This window comes from Setaria viridis, chromosome 2 (assembly GCF_005286985.2).
Source record: "Setaria viridis chromosome 2, Setaria_viridis_v4.0, whole genome shotgun sequence".
In the NCBI taxonomy this organism is placed as follows: domain Eukaryota; kingdom Viridiplantae; phylum Streptophyta; class Magnoliopsida; order Poales; family Poaceae; genus Setaria; species Setaria viridis.
Genome location: NC_048264.2, coordinates 7,277,856 through 7,300,194, shown reverse-complemented (window position 1 = coordinate 7,300,194; position 22,339 = coordinate 7,277,856). Strand labels below are relative to the sequence as shown.

Genomic DNA, 22,339 nt, shown 5'->3' with positions numbered 1-22,339 from the left:
AGTGTCCTTGTTTTGATGAACTGCGATGTGGTGTTAAGTTGCTGGATCTCGCATATGCATTGCCAAATGCATTGCATTTTTATAGTGTTGTCAGCTACCTCATCTGTCGGATATTCAGATGCACAAGCACCAGGGCCCCAAACAGATGACACATATGTGGTGCTCTCCAGCTCTTAAGTGGGTGTTCATCTTATTTATTTCTCAAATATATAATCCATTAATTTTCAACCACTGTGAAAAGTAGTAAAAGGCTTATTGGTTTGTGCCCAGATGTGTACTGCCAAATTTTGGCCCCATGCAGATGACTGCTAATCTGTGAGCTAGCGTATCCTGGCAAGGTTGGTTTGGGCACAAATCAGACAAGCCTTTTGACTTTGCTCACCAAGAATGTGATAAATTTGCTGCTTCAGTTATGTTAGTTTTATCTATTGTTCACTCTAATTTAGGGTGCACTTAGTTTTTCAGATGTATAATCGAGCAAGTTATGTTATATGCTTATGTTATTCAACTTTGCTCTTCGCTTAACATTCAGATGGAGTACATATCCCCTAAGAGAAATCTGGAGGGGACTTGTGGAGATCCTGGGCCGTTATTTGGAGACCAAGATGGCAAGATGGTAGCCTGTTGGACCACTTGGATTATCAGGGAGGAATGCCACAGCATGAGTCTCCAACACTGGATGATGGACTTTTAGTGGATCCAGCATATTTATTTGGAGATTCTCTACCCTTCATGAATGATCAAATCACATGATCAAAGAGACTTGTTGTTTTAAGCTATTTAGATATAATTTATTGCCATGGAGATGGATTGTATTTAGATATAACCAGTAGCATCAGCTTAGCACATGTGGCATCAGCCGCGGCTTCTGTACTTGTCATCATGGCCAGCTGCAGCGGCTCTTGTGGCATGCAGCTCCTGTGTGGATGTGGGCCTGCGGGGCTGCGGCTCATGTGGCATGCAGATGCGGTTTAACCTATTTTGATGGGACGGGGTGATTAATTCATTTTTTTAGGTGGAGGTGGGATGGGTGATTAACCTTAGCTGCTGCGGGTAGTGGCGGGTGAGGGACAGGTACACCCCGTTAGCAGGCCTACGGGGCCTCGACCTTCAAGATGATACAGCGGCAGCCTCCGTCAGCGCTTGATGCATCGGTGCGTAGAAAGTGTGGCTTGCGGATCTACGTTGAGGCCAGCGGGTTGCACACAATGGATTTCTCACCATATATACTTATCGATTATATATGGTATGATCACGTAGGCTTTGAGTGAATTGGTCAATTTTGGACAATGGTTGCTGAGATTGACTGCTGCACTTTATGGTCATGTAGCTACTACGATGTATACAGATGTCAGTTGAGTGAAATTTTGACATGACTTCAAGATAGGGAAGATTATGTAGCTACTCCCTCAATTTTAAAATATATGACGTCAAAAAATGACTATTTTTTGCTATTAATGATAGGGAAGATTGTGTTGGGTACTAAACAATTGTTTTTGCTACTAAGCCTTATGATCATACATATATAGTCACAGGAACAGGATGGCAGAGGGTAAGGTAGCAGGCCTCCAGCTGTGGTACTGGGCGGGAATTTTAACATACCTAAGCATTTATCTTCATGGAGACATTAACAAATTAGTAAGATGCTCTTGCTGTTTATGCACATTTTCATTGTTCAGCCTCTATGTACTCCAAAAGTTTGAGAGATTCAGGCTTGACAAAATGGAAAAGAACCCAAAAAAAAGTTCTTTCTGCACAACGAAGCATAGGAATGACCAATCATAAGAAGTAAATTTGATAAGAAGTAAATTTGAAGAAATTTGTGTTTATACTAACATTTTACCCATAGATGATCTAACTATCACGGGATGCCTGGTGCACACGCTGGGCCATAGGAGTAGGCAAAGGGTAGAATATATATATGGGCTGATATGAAGCAAAATATATTTGGGCCGCCCTTGTGCATCTGAATATCTGATGAGAATCGAAGTTTACAACAACATTATGCATTTGGTCATATATGCACATTAATATGAAGAAAATGAAATGGTTCATCCAGAATGCTAACACAAAGCATGAACAGCACAATGGCATGAACGGCACACTAATCAGATGACCTGGTGCTAGCTAATGTGGACAGGTCTAGTAACTGAGAAGTGTACCGCCTATAAACACAAGTGGAAGTTTTGAGCACATTATATTATTACAGATCCCGGCTTGAGCAGAAGAAACCAAAGCTTGTCTAGATGGGATGCTGGGGGAAACCAAATGGAGAGCGTGCATCATATGTTACCTTACGAGTTGAGACAGCCTCCACTAACACACCCTCGACATTCCTCGTTGATCCCCTTCGTTCATGCATAATGTTTAGAGGAACTGCCCAAATCAACTTTCACACCTGTTCCACGTGCGCGACGAAGGTGCTCTGGTCAATGGACAAGCTGGAATTGGCCTTCGGTTCCGGTGTGGCAAGGCCGATGCTGGGTGCTCACCATCGCAAAATTGTGCCCTTATCGTAATGGCCAAGCGTAGGAGCAGAAGCATGTCTTGGCTCTCCCTCAAAGCCATCGCATGCCGGCCATTTTTTTAATAAATACGTAAGAAGAAAAAATTAATGGATTATATATTTTTGAGAAATGAATAAGATGAACACCCACTTAAGAGCTGGAGAGCACCGCATAAGTGTCATCTGCTTGGGGCCCTGGTGCTTTTGTGCATCTGAATATCCGACAGATGAGGTAGCTGACAACAGTTCACTATTAAAATGCAATGCATCTGGTAATTGGTATGATGAAAATGAAGAAGTCGTTCATCAAGATGCTAAAAACAAGCATGAACAGGAAAATGGCATGGACAGGACAGCGCACCAGCCTCACTGCCTCATGACACATATATGATGTCAGCCAACGAGCCCCACGGCGCAGCGAGGCGCACGCTAATCCGCCACCCACGGCCAGACGGCCCCGCCGCATTGCCGCGCGCCGCCGCCCCTCCTGGCGCGAGAGGAGAGAGGCTCGAACCGGCGGGGGGCCTGGCTCGGGGGCAGCCTGAGCCCCGCCGCGGGATCGGAGGAGGAAGAAGGGGAGGCGGGCATGTGCGATCTGGTGGCCCGCACGGGCCGGCACCTGCAGCGCTACGAGGACGGCCGTCGCCTTGTGGCCGGGTGCGTCCGCAGGGGGAGCCCCCCTCCCCCTCCCCGTCCCCCACCCACTACCCACTCTCCTACCTCTACCTTCTGGCATCCCCACCACCAAAGAAGTGAATCATTTCTCTGCCTTCGATTCGATTCGATTCGATCTGATTGGGTTGGTTCACAATCTGTACTTGCTTGGTTGGGCAGCTATAAGGCTAGCTATGCTTGAATGGGTTCTTGGTTAGAGTAGATTGGATAGGATGCATGTGGTCTTGTTGGGCTGCGATTACCCATTGTTGTATTGCTGCTACTGTTGGGGAGTAGGGTCGGCCTCTCTGGCTGATTAATAACACTAGGTTTTCCTTAATCAATGAACAGTAGGTCTTGTGCGTGTCATCGCATTACTTTCTTGGCACCTGGCGTTGTCGACCCATTTACTGCCCGCTTACCGTTTTGCTCTTCTCCGGTTGTGATCTCATCACAAGGTAGTGTGAGTGTAGTTGACAGGGGAAGCGGGTTGGTGTATCTCTGTTTGGTTCAAAATTACGCCCGTCAAGAAAGGAATCTGCCATGAATTTTGGTTTGGTACTAGATCAACAAAGATTGTGGGCCAATTATGGGTTGTGGAGAAGAGGCTGGTGTGTTCATTGGCTTAGCATAAGCAGATGTTCCGACTTGGGGATGCTTGTTCAAGGTTCGGTCAGTTGAGCTTTAAGCTATGGCATAAGCTCATTCTTATATGTTAGAGGCCTGCTTGGTGGGCTTTGTTAGAGGTCTGTGCAGAATCGATCTCTTTCTGCTGTAAATTTTGCGAAGGAAGTTCACGCTTTTTCAGAAATAGTAGCAAAAGATATAGGTACGTTTTCTGGATTATAAGGCATAGATAGGTGTGCAAGGTGAGACCATAGAAAAGGTCCCTGTAACGTGCAGGTTATTCTTGATCCTGTGAGTACAATTACTTATATCAACAAGAGAATACACAAGAAACTAGTAGAATAGCTGATATTTCTTCTTGTTGCTTCACTGCTTGTTGGCCATCTGTGGTGTGGTAAAAATGTCACTGGTGTTTACTACATAAGTGCTTCATGTTGGTGATATGGACATTCATCGTTTCATACTTTTATGTCTTTCAAATGGCTTAAATTTAGAGTGTAAATCATTTGCAGCATTAGTTCGATGTCAACAACCTAACTGGAAAAACATCAGTTAGTTAATTCTGCTTGTACTAAATTTTTTTCTCATTTTACTCTTTGATACAAAAATATGCAGTCTACTGAGCATGCAAACAGATGTCTTAACTTTCTAGTTTCTCCTGCTATTAAGTAATCAATGGCAGCATCTCTACAGCATATAGAAAGCATCTACCAATGATTACACTGCACCAAGAATACACCTCAGGGATTTTATCCATATTTTAAAGTTTATTATATTTGCGTCTCTCTGTAATCTCAAGTCTTGTGGTTGTAGGCCCAGTTACTTTTAAGAGTGTGAATGTGGCAATGTGTTTTATTTGGCTCATACTTCTTCCTTGTATATGTAGGTGCATACCATTCAGATATAGAGACATTAAAGATGAACAAAAGAAACTTGTTGAAGTTCTCATGATCAACTCCCAGAGTGGACCAGGTCTTCTATTTCCAAAGGTACTGTGAAATATAAACTTCGCAGAGGTTCACATAATTGTCATTGTATGATGTATGGAAATATGAGTATTTTTTTCTGTGATTAGTTTACGAAAATAAATCTGTTTTTTTTTCTCGTGTCATGTCCACATCGATGTATTAGCTGCTACTAAGTCCATTGTGTGCTATGGCTTGTATAAGGTAGATATTAATGTGATTAACTGGATACTAAGAAAACAGGGGCCAAGGAGCAGTCACTTAGATTTACTTATTTGTCACATATATTATATAAAGCAAAGAATTCTCCGATGCATTATCATTACAGTGCCTTTTTGGTGGTATATTTTATTGCTGCAGGGAGGATGGGAGAATGATGAAACTGTGGAAGAGGCAGCTGCACGAGAAGCTATCGAAGAAGCTGGAGTTCGAGGAGATTTAGTGGTGAGATATAGTCTTATCATAAACTTTCGTGCTAAACATGAAATATTAATTGTATCCTGGAAAAATTCCCGTCCTCTTCTAAGGCATAAATGGCAAACTGTGTTTTTATGATATATGGCATATTCTGTTTTATGGCAATACATGCACGAGACACTTTTTGGAGTTACCAGATTTGTAGATGTCCATGTACTCTATGTCTTACCCTTATCTGGAATCTAGAACTTTGGACTTAGTCTGGAAATTTGAGATTATTCTGGTGTCTTAACTTTCAGCCTGGTGCTATGAATTCGTTGGAACTTTCTTCATAGTACAAAATTTTATTGACACTAGAGCACTAACATGCTAATTGTTAAGCGTCAATCTCTATCAAGCCTTAGGAGTTCTCTATGAATTTTTTATGGACAGCTGGAACTATGTGTCCACTTTGGTAGACTCCTCTCCCATTTGATGATGCTAGCATCCACTTGTTTTTTAGTTGGTAATTTGACACTTCATAAAACTAGGACCATTTGATGTTAAGAACTGTGCCATTTGTCTAAAAGGATAGTTTGTCCCCATCATCCATAGTTTAGCTTATTAGTGTATATACTCTTGTCTGATCCTTTGTTGTCTATGACACTAAAATAATAAAGTTATAGTGATATATATGTACCTTTGAATGATTATATTATCATTTTGATGTGTGAAATCGAATACTTTGATGTATAGCAGTGATAAAGGATTTAAAGTTTTGCTGCACGCATTGTAGAATGATATCTAATTTGGCTAGAGGTAGTAGTGTTATTGCACTTCTGTAGCCATAAATTATGGGAGTTAACTGATGGGTTAAGGTAGGATTCTTTTGTAGTTAACATAATCTAGACCTAAGCCATGCTTGCTACCATCTCCTGTGGTCTTCTACTATATCAGCATTTATTTTTCTCATAATTGCATCTGGTTACGTTACTTCCATATGTTTGGTGCTATTGATAGTTTGGTACTATAAAAGAATGCAAGTATTTATACACGAACACACTGCATCCAATAAAACATGAATAATATCAAATAAAAGTATGTAGCGGATGAATTTATTTGGCATTTACCAACTTTTGTGCAGAAATGCAAGGAGGTTAAAGATTTAAATTTTGCAATTGTAAGGCCGTTCATTTACATGTCTGCATCCTAGCAAATCGAGGCAAACTTTGTGTCTGCATATATATATAAATGGACTTTGTTCAGTTGTTCTGTTTGACTTTTTACACTGTGCCATATTTTTATGTTCTTTCTAAACAGCTCTTATTTGCTTCCATATGTCCTGCCGGCACATTTTCTGATCGTGCTACTTGTTCTGTGCATAAGAAACTGTTGGGCTTCTACGATTTCAAGAGCAAGCAACCTGAAGGTATGTGCAGAGCTGCTGTCTTTGCACTGCACGTGAAGGAAGAGCTGGCCTCCTGGCCTGAACAGAGTACCCGGCAGAGGAGCTGGCTCACGGTACCTGAGGCGGCAGAGCGGAGTCGTCACCCATGGATGCAAGAAGCCCTTGTGACAGGCTTCTCTGCCTGGCTTGAGAACTGGAGCAACGGTGGTGGCTGTGTGGACCGAAGCGAAAGATGACGACACCTGAAGCATCAGGAGGCATCTGCTATTTCCTTTTCCCTTTTTACCTTTGCTTGGGTTAAACTTCCATAACCTGACGTAACTGAGGGCTCCCTGATGCTCGGTAGTTTGTTGGTTCACCCACAATTTCAGGACACATTATAGTGTGTGTGTCGTCAGCCGACCCGAGGATTGTTGGAATTGTAAGTTGCTGATTCTCGCGGTCACCAGCTATTTAAGTCTTACACCAAATGTTGTGTTGCACCTTATATGGAAGCGTGTTTGTAATTGCAACATTGAAAGTCAGGAATTGTCTTGTTGATCAATCTGTTTCTTTGATCTGGGGGCATTGCTCTTCTGTACTCTCCCAGAGTGCGGATGTATTTTGCTGGAAGCGCATGCGGAATTGATTGAGCTGTAAAATTAAATCAAAAAAAGGGGATGGGTTTATTTTCAGAAGTCTCTATTAAATTTTGATTAAAAAAGATGTGTTAATTTTGTTTATGAGCTGGAAATTTTATTATTTAAAAAAAAAGAAAAGAAAAATGGTGTAAGAGCTCAGTCGTCTGTACACTAATCAGACGGATATGATGGACCCAACCAATCACAGGAGCACTGAGCATGTCATCGCTCTGCAGTCTGCACTGAACTGGGTCAGTGTGTATCTTTGTGGCACTAGCCCTGTTGTTGTAGCATTCAAAATAGCAGATTTGTTGTATCAAAAGTTCATGTTTTTTTGTGGATAATTCAGAAGGTTTGGGATCACAAGATGAAATTAAGATGTTAGAGCAATGCAAAACTTTGATTGTGACCCATCGGTTTTGGGCAACACGGAAACTCATCTCTGGAAATTTTGACCCAAGAAGAAGAATAAAAAAGAAGAGCTCAGATTTGAGCAAATAAGGAAGAGAACGCTGTGAATTGTGCTAGTAAAGCTGCTAGTAAATTTCGACCCAAGAAAAAAAAATTAAAAAAAAGAAGAGCTCAGATGTGCGTCTTATCGTCTGTGAGATCAGACGGCTGTGATGGACCCAACCAATCACGGGAGCACAGAATTCTGTCATCGCTCTGGGGTGAGAGAGGCTCGAACTCTCGACCTCAGGATCACTCGCTTTCAGCTATGAGACCTACGCGCTAGCCAACTGCGCCACCACCCCGTTGTTGTCCGAAACTGCACGGCCTACTATTAGTTACAGCAAGACTTACAGGAAAGCATCATTATCATGTCGTGTTTCATTGCACAAAACAAAAAAGAACTGTTTCTCGTGTTTATGTAGCGTCTTTGCCTCTTTGGCGACGTGCCAGGAGGACCTGCTAGCGTATATATATCCACAAAACTTGTCTTTTGATACTGCCTGCTTCCTCCTACACGGTGGCGCTGGCCGGCACAATCCCGACGGCGCCGAGGACCTTGTCGTCGAGGTCGAAGGCCATGGCCTTGTCGCCGCGGCCGCTGGCGGCGTACTCGGCGTACCGCTCCTTGAGGTCCTCCGGCAGGTTCGTCGTGCTCGCCCACCCCAGCGCCTCCTTCGCCGCCCGGGGCTCCGCGTAGAAATGCTGCCAAATTGGAATTCAAACGACGCCATGAGCATTTTTTGTCTCCCAATGGTAAAAGGAAAAGTCCTTCGGATTCACAGCTCGCCTATACCATGTTGCGGAAGGGGAAGGCCTTCTTGGCGTCGACGCCGACGGCGGCGGGGTCGTAGTGCACGATCTCCACGGCGGCGCCGGCCGCGGCCGCGCACAGCCTCGCCATGCCGTCGAGCGTGACGGCGCGGTCGGAGACGCAGTTGAAGATCTTGCCGGCCGCCGCGCCGGGGTTCTCGACGGCGAGCGCCAGCATGCTGGAGAGGTCCCGGACGTGCGCAATGTTGGTCAGCTGCATCCCGTTGCCCGGGATCGGCACCGGCCGGCCCCGCACGATCCCTGCATCACATCATATGCCGGTGCTGAGGATGGAGGTCACCGTCGACTCGTCGTCGCCGGAGAAGAGAACAGAAGAGGAAAATGCGCCAGTTCTTACTGTCGAAGAACCACTCCTCGCAGTCCTTGTTGTTGCCGGAGCCGATCATGTACTGCGGCCGGAACGACGCCCAGCTGCTGAACTGCTCCGCGATGTACTTCTCCACGCCCACGTGCCCCGCGCTCTCCTTCACCGCGTCCTGCGCGCGTCGCCATTGATTGTTGCCAGTCAACCACAAGAAGAAGATGTGACATCGACTCTGCTCATGTGTCACAAGTGACACAAAGCGTTACCCCTTCGACGTGCGGCGGCTCGTCGGTCGGCTTGTAGATGCCGGCGCTGCTGATGAACAGGAACTGCCCCACGCCGGACGCCTTCGCCCAGTCCGCCACCGGCCTGCGCCCATCACCGGTCACCACCATTGAGATGTGTCACTGCCATGACTGCATCGTGAACACCGGAGCGGAAAAGAAGACGAGCGAGACGTATCGTACTTGACGGCGTCGAGGTCCTTGCCGTTGTTGTCGAGCACGACGTCGAACGACGCGCCGCTGACGGCCGCGCTGACGTCCGCCGGGTCACCCCACACCGTCTTCCCGCCAGCTCCCGTCAGTTCCTGCCCATCAAAAGCTCGATTACCAAGAAATCAAGTACAAAATTAACCCCCAAATCATCAGCGCCCAATGCAGCAGGGCATACCGAGAAGCGGGAGAAGGGCGGCTTCTTCATCTTGTCGGAGCCCTCGTCCCCGACGGTGAGCACAGTGACGGCGTGCCCGGCGGCGAGCAGCTCCTTGGCGAAGTAGAAACCGATCACGGCGTGCCCGCCGCTGTTGGTGTTCACGATCAGCACGCTCTTCTTGGCCTCCGCGCGCACGGAGACTGCCGCACGGGCCGCCGGCGCCGCGCGCCGCCTCGCGGCGACCGCACGCGGGAACGCGCCGGCGAGGAAGGACGGCAGCGACGCCGACGCGGAGGGGCACGGGGAGGAGACCGAGAGGCGCCGACCCGACGCGAACGCGGTCGCCGTGGTGGCCCCGGCGGCGGCGGAGAGGGCCATTGGTGGCCTGGAGGAGGAGAGATGAGAGAGCGGAGTGATGAGTGGTGGACGCAGGATTAGAGGGATTTAAAGTTTCACACAAAGGTTTAAAGTTCGGAGCTGCTAGCGCTACATTAATTATTAGCCACCCCGTCTGCACGCGCGAACCATCCCGACGTCGCGAGGTCCCGCGTATATTCGGATTAAATACAATCGAATTCGGATAACACTATTTCCCATATTTTAATATGAATTTGGATACGAATACGAATCATATCGGATACGAATAAAAAACAAATAGTTCGAATTCGGATTCACATTCGGATACTTACTTGACTTGGAACATAGCGTCATATCGAGTATCAATTTATTTTATCGATACTTTTATAGTAGATAAAAAAAACCATGCTATAACTAGGGATTAATTAGCACATAATAGATACCTTATTGAAAATAATATATTTATTAAATAAATATTTCAATAATTAAATATATATCAAATGAATATCATTTAAATAAATAATTCCACAAATATATAAATTATTTAATAAGAAAATAAGTACATTAATACATATAAATATAATTTATTCATTAAATAAAATAGTATAATAAAATTAATATGATTAGCCACATTAAATTAATTAAACATTATCATTTATTTATTATATACCACTAGTAATATTAGACTAACATAATTAGTCATTTGTCAAATAGATAACTTTTTAATACTTGAGATGGTGTACACAATTACTTTATTAGTAATATTAGAGTTGACATCATTTATTATTAGTATTTTAGATGATTTCATGGGGTACTTTACTCTTCGTGGATATGGATAGTATCGGATATTTCATATTTTTGTCAAATATGAATCTTTAATTGGATAGAGAAAAATATTGAAATCGAATTTGGATATAACCATTTGACGTTCATATTAAAATCGAATACGAATACGGATATCCATAATATTTTAGGCAGATAGGAATACGGATAATTCGGATTTCCAGACACCCATATCCATTCCTACCCACGTTGATGCCCCTCTTCTTGTTGGAGCATTGCCTCGCGCTTCATCCCGCCCCTCTGCCTCCACTAGCTCACCACTACCATCATACGTGGGAGTCTGATCTATTTCCAAACTATAAGAATGTTTTCATTATATCTCTCCCAAAAATTCCTAGATTATTTGGAATTAAATTAAAAACCTAGGGTTGGATGTTTGCTAGTGTGTTGTTTGGATTTTATTTGGCCTTATTTTGGATTTTGATTGAGTGAATTCAAACTTGAATTCTAGAAATCAAATTTGAATTAAACCTAAACTACCTAACATGGGGCGAAACCTCGACAACCCACCTAACCCCTAAGCAAGCCCACCCAACCACCCAGCCTACCTTAGCCCACTTCCCTGCCAGGCTGGAGACCTGCTAAACTGGCTGGCCCAGCCCGCTGCCCACCGGCCCACCTTCCGGACTACTCCCTGCCACGGCCACTTCCTGTCAGGCCCCGCCCGTCAACGACTCGGGGAACTATTCCCCTTTCTTCCTCCGCCAGCCTCACGTGCGCGGCACGCTGTGATAGCGACGTGCACCGCGAGCACGATCGTTGGGCCTTGGCGACGCTTTTGCGCTGGCGCATGCCGATGGCCACCACGCCGCTCTCACCGCATCACCGCCGTCCACCCACGCGCGTAAACCCTAGCCGCCATTTACTAATACCCCCACGTTGGCCGCTCCCTGCCCTAGCCGCCCTTGGGAATTTCCCCTATCCGCCGTCAGTTAGAGAGGAGGAGGAGGTGTTGGGGGAGAAGAAGAAGGACTGGGGGAGGAAGGGCGCCCACTGGAGCTGCCCATGCACCCAGAACTCCGCTAAGCCGGCGCACGTACCACGACTCCACCGAGCGAAGTACCACGACTCCACCGGCGCTTCGCTCTCTCTGCACGGCCTCAACCCGCCACCGCGTCACCTCGCCACCGCACCGCCACCGTCGCCTTCGAGCCACCAGGTGAACGCCGTGACCTCGTGCCCGAGCGTTGCCCACGCGTGCGCCGCCGTGTTGCCGTTGTCCGCGCTCTGTCCGGCCATCGTGCCATGAGCTCTTTTACAGGTGCCACACCGTGTCATTGCTCGGCTGCGACGCCGTGCGCCACGGGCCGACCCGCCGGCACACCCGTGAGTCGCGTTGCCACGCCGCAGCCGGGGCTAGACCTCGAGCCCACGTGCGTGCTCAAGCCTAAGCCATAACTGCTAGCCCGGCGACCCTTACGAGTGCGCTCCGCGCGCCACCGCCGCTCCATTATTGTCGCTCACCGTGGCCAAGGCCCGACCTTAGCCCGCGAGCATGCCCTGCCGTAGCACCAAGCCAAAGGCTAAGCCTTTTTACCTCCTAGAATCGCCACCGTGTTACCAAGGACCACACCATCATCAAACGCTGCCGGCCGCCCGCTGACCCGCCGCCGCGGAATACCCTCGAGGCATTCCGCCGAACACTCTGTGCGCGCGCCCAAAACCCCAACCGGAGGCGGCCACACCATGGGCCACACGTTGACGTGGCCACACGGGCCGCAAAGGATCCACCATGCCAACCGATCCGAAGGCAGCTGCGTCAGCGCGACACAAGCAGCCACGTAGACTTAAGCACCAGCCTATAACCACCCCAGCCTAAAGACCGCATGTGGCAGTTGAGTCAGCCGCCACGTAGCTAAATGTAGGCGCCACCTAATGTTAACAGCTAGCCTATAGCCGGCCTAAAGCTAACATGTAGATAACCTATAGCTAGCAGGGTGCCACGTCAGCACGTGGGATCCACTACCCCGTGGACCCGTTGACCGGTCAACCTTTGATTGTTGACTGTTGATCGAGTCAACGCTAACATCATCCGAGCCCACTGATGATGTCACCAAGACGCGCTCTGGTGCTGCCACGTGTCACACCTCTGATTTTTCTTATTTCCGCAAATTATTTAAAAATCCAAAAATTGATTTCAACTTCAAAAATTCATAACTAATTCATCTTAACTCCAAAAATTATGAAACTAGTTTCATAATTTTTCTAAAATCATGAAGCATGTGATAGACTAGTCCTTGTTATTGTTTGGGTCTTCTATGGATCTCTTTTGGATTTTTCTTTGTAAATAGACCCTTGGTAATTATGATAATTGCGTAATTAGGAGTTGCCGAAGAGTCGGAGCTGAACCCAGAGTCGGAGCCATTCGAGGACCACTACGAGGAGGAAGACTACTTAGGTTCATGCCCATTCGATTTGAATACCCATTAGGCATTGCTAACTAGCATGCTAGCACTTTATATCGCATGATGATGATAAACCATGCATAGCCTACTTTATGCCTTGAATCCTTGTTCGACCTACTACCATACTACTTTTATATGCTATGTGCGATGCTTGCATGTGTATGGGATATTGTGATTAGGATTCTTGGCGTGCGTGGGATTAAAACCGGCAAGAGAAGGTATTTTTAGGATACTTGATGGGGGTGAGCTTTACACAACCCAATATTTTGATTGGGGGCTTGGGATCCATTCTCAGACGTTCTCTGTTTGGTACTTGTTACAAGTACACGGTTGAGGAGCATAGGAGTTGGGGGTGATACCTTTTATGGGTGTCGTTACGGACCATGTTGTGGAGTCGCTTTTGGGAGTTAGGAGCTCGCCCCGTCTAAAACCTAGTGGGTCATCATGCTTCACAAGAATATGTTAAACATGCATGCCACTCACCGAATTATGGATCTAGGCCCGGGTCGAGACTAGCAAGTGTGGTACCATACCTACCGTAGGATAGAGTATTAGTGCAGGGGGAGTGGTGCTGACCTTTTGCCCCCAATTGTCCTCGGTGGGAGTGCTTCACAATTCCAGGGTGGTCCACTGCGGGGGAGCCCGGTTGTAGGATGGTATCGTAACTCCCAGGTTCTTCGCTCGGTAGGGTGACATTCCTTCGGTCGACGGACCGTTTGGGCTCACTCCGAGATGGGTTCAGGTGTACACACTCTGCAGAGTTATAACTATACATATAGCCACTTCCTCGGTCATGGACAACCCTGTGTCACGACGACTCTCCATTATTTTGGGATATCTCTACCTCCCCCTTAGAGCTACTTGTGAGTCGTGAGCCGCAATTGCAATCGGGAAGAGGGAAGTTGCTCCCTTTCCCTTTAGGATTCGTTGTAGTTGTTGAGAGGCGAAGAGAGGGAGTCTTTGCCTCGACCCTAGTATGAAGTTAGGACGTTGGTGATAGGGACCCTGTCGAGGCAGGCGTGCCCGATGTGCTGAGAGGTTGGGATGATGGATATGGAGATTTATGTCTTTATGCTTGTTGCTGCTTAGGAAACTCGAGCCAAATCCTTGCCTATTTTTCGACCCGTAGTATTAGGCCACTTAAAGCTTGCATACGGATGGTGACGTGAACCTGTCCCAATCCTTGGGGACAGCTCGTGAGTTTGCAGGATACGAGTCCGACTTTGACAACAACTATGATGGTTGGTACAACTGAGGAAAGAGTGCTACGCTCAAGAATGCCTGTGGAGATGATCGTGAAGATGGTGCTTCCAGAAGCTAGCTACCACCGTATTGGTTTTATTCGTGCTGTTTAGCCCAAGGGGCATGTACCAGATCGTACTCTCATATTCTGGGATGTAATAAATATTTTGTATTGTTATCATTATATGGATGTAATATTGTGCTAAAATAAGTTCTGTATGTGATAGGTACTGATCCAGGGACTATCATGAGGATACAGGGAGTCGGATTCTCCTCACGTAAATCCGGTTCGTTTCAGAAGGAGAGGGAAGCAAGGTGGGAAGAGGGGAATGGATAAGCATATGTTATTTTATCCTTGCTTGTCCGATTTGTTACAGCTGCTGATAGATGTAGATTGAATTAGGTGATTTTATTAATACATTGGACGCCTGAAGCATAGCATTACCATTTCATAAAAATGACGTTAAGGGCACATGTACCATTTTAGCTCAAATTGTGAGAGTATGTGAAAGGTTCACGTGTATGTCAGGTATAATTATCACTTCTATTTAAACATATCATGGAAGCAAATTCTAATTCTAACAATATCTAATATGATTAGAAAATTCTATAAACCTGTCATTTTATTAGTGCACCACTTTGACATTAAAAATTCAATATATTTTAAAAAAATTAGAGTCTACATAGCGTTATATATAACTCAAGTCGAACTTTTAGGTGGTAGTAACTTACCAAAAAATTAGCATATATATCCTAATATAACCTAACATAATTTTTACATGTATAAGACGACTTATATATTCTTGTGTAGGAGTTTCAAAAGATCTTGAAATAAGTACCTGTATTTAAAAATTTTGAAACCAAAAAGAGAAAATGTAAATAAAATTGTGCTGGCGGGCTTTGACGATAACCTGCTAGCACAGAAGCTCTCCACCGCCGATACAAATCAGTGAAAAGTTTCACGGTGGGTTCCACAGACTTAAAATTAGGCTTGTTCGCTTTAGCTTATAAGCCGGCTGAAAAGCTGAAACAGCTCATTTGTTGTGAGAGGAAAACACTATTTGGTGATTGATAAGCCGGCTGAATAAGCTGAAGCGAACAGACCTAGCACCGGAAGCGCGCGGAATTGAAAAAAAAAATGAGGCGTGCATACGCAACAGCCAACACCAGGTCCGGCGCTCACTGTTAATCTACTTCCTGTCTCTATCTCATCCTCCTCACATCTCTCTCTCGTCGTTTCCTCTCCCTCCCCCTTATCTGTTTCTCTCTTTGCACATATCTCCTCCCACACCTGACGACGCTTCTTTTTATTACTACTATGCAAAAATTAGTGGTGGCGGGTGATACAAGGAGGCGCCAACGCAATTCTATCTGTGCTAGCCCGTCAGCACAAATTTGCCATGTGCGCCGGCACAAGTATGCTGACGGGTGTCCAAATTTCTCAGTGCAAATATGTTTTGACCGCCCGTTGCAATTGTTTTGGGCGTAGTGTGCCCTGCCTCGCGCAGTCGCCACGGTTGAGAGCGTATGCGCTCCGTCACGGGACTACTACCTATCCTGATTTAGAACCTTTGGAAGAGCAGGAACACACCATGATCTTGGATGGCGATGCCTGTCTCACCCCTTCACGCCGTGACGGTGGATCTTTAACTTTAGGGCCTAGGCCCACGACCACGAGTCGCTGGGCCCCCGAACGCACGAGTCGCTTAACCATCCTCACTTCCCCCCCTAGCATAGTAGCCAGTGTGCACAAGTTGCTTCCGTCCGAAGAAACAAAGGAAACGACCCCTTTTCTTTTCTGGTAGGTTCCACAATGCTCTGGTCCGGTGCAGTGACATCCTCTGCTGGCACTTGTCTCGAAGCAGAGTCATGATCCACTTTGATTTGGCTGCATCATTTGCATTGGGTCCATTAATAGCTGCTAAGCTTGATCGTTCCGTAGGACTGGAACTGAAAGGTTGCGCAGCCGACAATGGCCTCGTTTCCTCGTCTGTCCTCTCTGCGAGGATCATGGGCAACACAGCGACCGACACCACATTGGTTAAACACACAGTGGGACGTGAGAAAGTAACATCGAACGCATAGCGATCGGAGAAAGCTATATTACACTCCAGTGGTTTTTCCTAGGCTCTCACACTTGAAGTTTTTTTTGGCGAAACGACAAACACCACGTCTATGTTTCTTCTTCCCCTCCGGCAATAGCACCGACGAGCCTTTAGGGTTAGGTCTCGAGGTTTGGAGGTTGGGATTGCCTGTAGCCTCCGGACCTAGAAGGAGGTTCGGGATGGCTCACTGGCCGTTGGTGGTGGGTGGCGGTTGAGACGGCGGTGGTGGAGGCGGTGAGGTGCCGCCGGAGCTTGGTGGCGGGGGATCCCCGATTGGGCGGTGGAGGCAACAGGAGCGTGGAGCTTCAATATATTTGCGTTGGTAGTGGAATCGAGCAGGCAGCCCGGTCGCAGCGCGAGAGAGACTCGAAAAAGAAGACACAAGAAGGGGAGCAATGCTGAAAGTGGGCGCAGTGGTGGAAAGTGGTGTCTGCGGTGCCGGGTGCCACTGGTGTCGAGCGGGAAGACGAGGGCGACGGGGTCGAGGACCTTGGTGTCGGGGCTGGTAGACATCGAGTGGATCTGACGGGGAAGAAGATAACCATCGGGAGAAGATGATAAGGAAAGAGAGGAAGATTCCATAAGAAATGTTCAAATTCGATCGACGGCTAGGAATTTCGAGCGTGGAGAGACCCTCCAACACCGTCCTTTTTTCATTAATGGAAAAGAAAATCCTGTTTGGTAGAGTTACATCTAATTCAGATTCTCTATGGGAGCTGATTCTATGAGAGAAGTGATTTTGTGGCTGAAGGTGATTTTCTAGCACAAACTCTTAAAATTAGGATGGAAAATCATTTCATAGAATAAGGAGAAACTACTTTTTCAGCTCCCAGCCGTTTAGTTCATTTAAGAGAATCACTCGACAGAATCAACAGAAAATCACTTTTCTCTAAAAAATTATTGTTTGGCAGAGCTTCTGCTGAATTCTAACCTAGGATCATCTCTAGGAGTTTGTGCTATGAAGCCGCGCCCTGCTACAGGAAGACAGTCTGATGCACCCGAGCTCGACGACACCTTTGGCGCGTGTGAGCGCGTTCCGAAGATCTCAGCGAGTGGTCAGGGCCAAGGACGATTGCCGCCGTGGACCTCCACGAAGCTGATCCGGCGACGGCGACACGGCCGCGAGGCAGGGGAGAGTCCTTTTCCTTTTGGCGCACCCCCGCTTTATTCCAAAGCAGAAAAGCATCCACCCGTCGACTCCCAAAAAAGCCCCCCGTCGAATCGAAACCATATTCTCTCGCCCATCACCCGCACGACCTCGCCACGACGACGCCGCCGCAAACCCCCCGCACCAAGCAAACCCAAACCACACACGCACAGCGGAAGCCGAGCGAGCCACCACACCACTGCGCGCCAAGCGGCGATCGGAGGCGATGGGGTGCGGCCCGTCCAAGGAGGACGCGGAGGGCGGCGCGGCGTCGCGGTGCCGGGAGCGGAAGCACCTGCTGCGGGCGGCCGTGCAGGCGCGCCACGCGCTGGCGGGGGCGCACGCGGGCCACGCCGCCGCGCTCCGGAACGTCGGCGCCGCGCTCTCCGACTACGCCGCGGGGGAGGCCGACCGCCACGACGCCGCCGTCGTGCCGCGCTCCGCCTCCGCCGCCGCCGCGCTGGGAGCCGCCGCCCACCCGGGGGCCGCCGCCGCCCCGGCGGCGCTCAAGGCGCTCCCGCCGCCCCCGCTCGACGCCGTGCTCCCGCCGCCGCCGCCGCCGCTGCCCCCGGGCGCCGAGGACGCCGCGGCGCCGCTGCAGCGGTCCATGAGCGCGCCCGACATCCCGCTCCAGCCGAACATCCGGAAGGCCCGCTCCGGGGAGGCGCCCATCATGGAGGAGGAGGAAGGCGAGGGCGAGGGCGGGGACGACGACGCGCCGCGCCGCCGCCGGGGGGAGGACGACCCGCAGCTCCAGCCCCCGCCTCCCCCGCCGCCCGCGAACGCGCCCCCGCCCTCGCGCTCCCCGCCTCCCGTGCCCGACCGCAAGCCCGCGTCGCAGGAGGGGGATTCGTTCACCGAGTACATCTTCGGCCCCAGCGACGCCGTGCCCGTGCCGCGGCCCACGCTGGACCCCGGCGCCGCAGGCGCCGAGACGTCGTGGGCGGCGGAGCGGAGGGACCCCGCGCCGCCTCCGCCTCCGCCTCCGCCCGAGACCGACGAACAGCCTCCGCCGCCACCGGAGACGGTGGCCGAGGGCAAGAAGCTGGCGGTGGAGCCCGTGGCGCGCCGGGCGGCGAAGGCGTCGAGGAAGGCGGAGGGCAAGAAGGCCAGGATCGCCATGGTGGCGCCGCAGCCGGTGAGGCTGGGCGATGTCCTGCGCAAGCTCGACGAGCACTTCCTCAAGGCGTCCGAGGGCGCGCACGAGGTGTCCAAGATGCTCGAGGCCGCACGGATGCACTACCATTCCAACTTCGCGGACACGCGAGGTACCTTCCATGCCTGCTCTGCTCCCAATCCCATCCTCTGAGCTAGAGTTCGATTCTAATCCGTATCGATTATATCAAAGAGAATCTTTTTTTATTCTTTCATGGATGAAAATGCTTACGGAACATTGCATCACACTCGTACATAAATAAACTTCAGAGCGCCATAGACAAGATTGTAGGGAGACGTGCAAGATAGATAGCCAATGTTTTGCTTGACACTTATGGGAGAGGTTGAACACTTGAACTGTTCCACATGATAGACTAAGACTTTGAGGGCCTTACTTGATTGCACTGTTAACTGCTGAAATGGGTTGGTTGCTTTGCTAATTATTGTAAAGGGATGGTATTCTAGCTCTATTATGTGTTTGTTGAGGGGGGATGCTGTGTTTTTAAGGGAATGTGGCTCAGAGAGGCACAGGGGAATGTTTATTTATTTGTAATTCTTTTTGGGGACCGAGGTGGGGTTGGGGGATACACTACGTGGTGATTGCCTTCACTCCATGATTTATTTTAAAGTTCAGTTGAGCAGTCTCTATCTTGCTTATATTTGAGGGGTTGATTGACTGATACAACTCAAGTTGGTATATATGTGCAGTAGTCTAGGGATGGCATATCTAGTCGAGTTCCTTCGGTTGTTAACAGCAGGATCCTGTGTCTTATTAGGATTTGTGGACCATTCTGCAAGAGTGATGCAAGTCATCACTTGGAATCGCTCATTTAAAGGGATCCCTCAACCGGAAAATGCGAAGAATGAGTTGGATGATGATGAATGGGAAACACATGCTACCGTACTTGATAAGTTACTTGCATGGGAGAAAAAATTATGCCATGAAGTGAAGGTAAAATATTTCTATCTTGTTCATCACTAGTTTAAAACATAACTGTTTCAACCACTCATTCTGTTAGAAGCATAGCATTTTTCAATGTGTTCTCTGCCGCAACAAAAAAAAAGGATGATTCAAATTGCTGTTTATTTGTTTATCGTAAACTGTCTCTTCAGTTTTATTTGCATCAATAGCCAGAACCATGCATACTTGTCATTTAATTCTTGCAAAAATTACTCCAGATGTCACTAATCTCTCAGTTATTTTACCTCAGATAATTTTTTCCCACCTTCTCACTATTATCTCCTCAACTGGTCCACGAACATTGTAGCCATATTATTGTTAGGTTAGGGACCTTTGTACAACTGGCATTATCATTTCCTGCCCATATGATGGACCCCAGAATGTGAAACCATCCTTGTTCTTCATTATTTTATTAACCTGTTTTGTTCTTACATCTGAGGGTGCATATTTTCTATTGGTACAGGAGTTCGAGGTTATTAAAGTGACATATCAACGGAAGCTAGCTGTTCTGAACAGAAAGAAGCAACGTGGTGTCAGTTCTTCATCAATCGAGAAGACCAAGTCCATTGTTAGTCACTTGCACACAAAATATATTGTTGACTCACAAACAATGGAGTCAACAGTCGCAGAAATTAACCGCCTAAGAGATCAGCAGCTTTACCCAAAACTCCTTGAACTAGTGAAGGGGTAAGCTCTTTTAACTTTTAAGTACCAACCACCAACCTCTATTGTTCCATTTATTATACGGTTTGCCTGTGGCTAGCATCTCATTATTTTAGTTCTCGACATGTAGGACCTTAAGTTCTTTTTTTTTGGTCGATTCTGGCAAGTCATTCCCTATTATGGAAAGATGTTCCTTTACATAAATAACTATCAGAAGAAATATTATATAGCCTTCATAGTGTACCATCCACACATTTTCTCAGCCAGATGAATAAGTGAATGTTGAACTTCTGCATACTGCAAGTAACGAATTAAGTTTTCACACTGACAGGTTGTCGCACATGTGGGATATTATGTACGCTCACCACAAAGCACAGCTTAGGATCATCACAGAGCTCAAATCATCTGATATCACGGTTGCTGCACGGGAAACAAGTGAGCAACACCATGAGCGGACTGTGCAGTTGTGGAGCATTGTTCAGGAGTGGCACGCGCAGTTTGACAAGTTCATGACATACCAGAAGGAGTACGTAGGAAGCCTCTACAGCTGGATCAAGCTAAATGTAATTCCCATCGATGCGGACCTGAAGCCAAACTCCTCGCAGCCACATGAGACTACACCTCCAATCAAGAGGCTGCTGCATGCTTGGCATGATATCCTTGAGAAGCTCCCAGATAATGATGCAAAGAAGGCCATACACACGTTTGCGGAGGTGGTGCACACGATCCTAGTTCAGCAGGAGGATGAGCTGAAGCTGAGGATAAAAATCGAAGAGACCAGGAGGGACCTTGAGAAGAAGAGAAGGCAATTCGATGACTGGGCGCAGAAAAATTGGGACAGAGGAGCAAGTATTCCTGATGGCAACAATCCTGGGCGTGCTGACCCAGCGGGGGAACGGAAAGCCGTGGTGGATAGGGTGGAGAATGCACTGAAGGACCTGGAAGATCAGTACAAGACCCAATGCAAGGTGGTCAGGGATAAGTCCCTCAATCTCCTGCGGTCGAACCTGCCAGAGCTGTTCCGCGCTGTGTCGGATTTCTCCCTCCAGTCAGCTGGGTATTTCAAGGGCTTGTGGTCGATCGCGCAAACGAATGACCAGCTGGATGACTAAGTTGTGGGTGCGTGTATATTTCGCTGTGGTGACTTATGTATGTATGTGTTTGAGTGTTGATAGCTTGATCTGTTTTTATATGTCTGTCAGTTTTGAGTTGCAGTTTTTTTTTTTTGGAGTCAATTTTGAGTTGCAGTTGTGCATAAAGGTGAAAGGGTGACTGGCTCTGGTTCTTTTGGAGCTATGGCTCTTGTATTGCACAATGTAGGTATAGAGCTCTGTATAATGTTGGAAAAAGCGATTACAATTTTGCTTTTTGAATATCACGGTTTAAATCCTGATATTTTGCAGCAATAGAAGCATCACGGTTGTTTTTTTTTGTTTTTATAATCCTTATTGTTTATTCCGAGTTTGAATATACGATGACACTACTAGTATGCTGTCCGGTTTGGTGTTTTTGATGACTTGTCATTTTACTCACACGAGGGCAAAGTGCACATCTTGCATTACAGGTTAACCTGAAGCAAGAACACCCTTTATATATCTGGCCACTTGTTGGAGGTTTTTTTTGGGTTCTGTCGAAATATAGTATAAATATATAATCAACATTCATATGAATTTGCGAATGTGGTGTGGACCAGGCTTAACTTACTATGCTATAATCTTACGAGGATAACAAAGGATTCCCCGTGCAGTGCAAAAAAATCATCAGTGCCGATGGATTAGCACAAACAAATTTACCCGCGTCGATTGTCATCCCATCACTTTGTGTAGCACGATCCCGGAGGGCCTCACCTCATTCTTGGTTGACACTTGTGACTTGACCAATGCAGCCATCACATGGGGAGCCAAAGTCCATCATGTGACTGCCTGCCCAAATAAAGAATGTAAGGAGATGTTTAGGACAAATTTTGATCAAGAATTATTCTATTAATATTTATTTTTATATGATTCAAAAGTACTTTTGAATATGGATCTAATGACGAAAGGC

At 47.4% G+C, this 22,339-nt stretch overlaps 3 protein-coding genes and 2 non-coding genes across 5 annotated transcripts; 2 read left to right on the top strand and 3 right to left on the bottom strand.

The window, feature by feature from the left end:
• Positions 1–2,914: 2,914 nt before the first annotated feature.
• Positions 2,915–7,100, top strand: LOC117845224 (nudix hydrolase 16, mitochondrial). The gene is made up of 4 exons (XM_034726185.2): positions 2,915–3,163; positions 4,674–4,776; positions 5,113–5,196; positions 6,535–7,100. The coding sequence occupies exons 1-4, from the start codon at positions 3,093–3,095 to the stop codon at positions 6,790–6,792; spliced, it is 516 nt and encodes a 171-aa protein (XP_034582076.1). The 5' UTR covers positions 2,915–3,092; the 3' UTR covers positions 6,793–7,100.
• A 654-nt stretch (positions 7,101–7,754) lies between these two features.
• On the bottom strand, positions 7,755–7,843 carry LOC117846669 (small nucleolar RNA snoR114). The gene has a single exon (XR_004638396.1). It is a non-coding gene; the product is annotated as a small nucleolar RNA snoR114 (small nucleolar RNA).
• Positions 7,844–7,931, bottom strand: TRNAM-CAU (transfer RNA methionine (anticodon CAU)). Its single transcript is given in 2 exon segments — positions 7,844–7,879; positions 7,894–7,931. It is a non-coding gene; the product is annotated as a tRNA-Met (tRNA).
• A 45-nt stretch (positions 7,932–7,976) lies between these two features.
• On the bottom strand, positions 7,977–9,877 carry LOC117845223 (chloroplast stem-loop binding protein of 41 kDa a, chloroplastic). The gene is made up of 6 exons (XM_034726184.2): positions 9,437–9,877; positions 9,232–9,353; positions 9,031–9,133; positions 8,798–8,936; positions 8,423–8,700; positions 7,977–8,331 (listed from the first exon to the last, which is right to left on the bottom strand). The coding sequence occupies exons 1-6, from the start codon at positions 9,794–9,796 to the stop codon at positions 8,140–8,142; spliced, it is 1,194 nt and encodes a 397-aa protein (XP_034582075.1). The 5' UTR covers positions 9,797–9,877; the 3' UTR covers positions 7,977–8,139.
• A 7,689-nt stretch (positions 9,878–17,566) lies between these two features.
• Positions 17,567–21,727, top strand: LOC117844041 (protein ALTERED PHOSPHATE STARVATION RESPONSE 1). The gene is made up of 4 exons (XM_072292073.1): positions 17,567–18,785; positions 19,449–19,624; positions 20,097–20,320; positions 20,628–21,727. The coding sequence occupies exons 1-4, from the start codon at positions 17,744–17,746 to the stop codon at positions 21,406–21,408; spliced, it is 2,223 nt and encodes a 740-aa protein (XP_072148174.1). The 5' UTR covers positions 17,567–17,743; the 3' UTR covers positions 21,409–21,727.
• Positions 21,728–22,339: the final 612 nt, after the last annotated feature.

What these genes read in the sequence shown, in the direction of transcription:
- LOC117845224 (XM_034726185.2), top strand. Translation starts at nt 3,093, where the DNA reads ATGTGCGATCTGGTGGCCCGCACGGGCCGGCACCTGCAGCGCTACGAG. An exon ending in GGCCGTCGCCTTGTGGCCGG is followed by an intron (nt 3,164 to 4,673) that starts GTGCGTCCGCAG and finishes TTGTATATGTAG; the next exon opens with GTGCATACCATTCAGATATA. An exon ending in GAGTTCGAGGAGATTTAGTG is followed by an intron (nt 5,197 to 6,534) that starts GTGAGATATAGT and finishes TCTGTGCATAAG; the next exon opens with AAACTGTTGGGCTTCTACGA.
- LOC117844041 (XM_072292073.1), top strand. Translation starts at nt 17,744, where the DNA reads ATGGGGTGCGGCCCGTCCAAGGAGGACGCGGAGGGCGGCGCGGCGTCG. An exon ending in CAACTTCGCGGACACGCGAG is followed by an intron (nt 18,786 to 19,448) that starts GTACCTTCCATG and finishes GTGTCTTATTAG; the next exon opens with GATTTGTGGACCATTCTGCA. An exon ending in CTCCTTGAACTAGTGAAGGG is followed by an intron (nt 20,321 to 20,627) that starts GTAAGCTCTTTT and finishes TCACACTGACAG; the next exon opens with GTTGTCGCACATGTGGGATA.
- LOC117845223 (XM_034726184.2), bottom strand. Translation starts at nt 9,796, where the DNA reads ATGGCCCTCTCCGCCGCCGCCGGGGCCACCACGGCGACCGCGTTCGCG. An exon ending in CGCCCTTCTCCCGCTTCTCG is followed by an intron (nt 9,354 to 9,436) that starts GTATGCCCTGCT and finishes TTTGATGGGCAG; the next exon opens with GAACTGACGGGAGCTGGCGG. An exon ending in AGCCGCCGCACGTCGAAGGG is followed by an intron (nt 8,937 to 9,030) that starts GTAACGCTTTGT and finishes CGACGCGCGCAG; the next exon opens with GACGCGGTGAAGGAGAGCGC.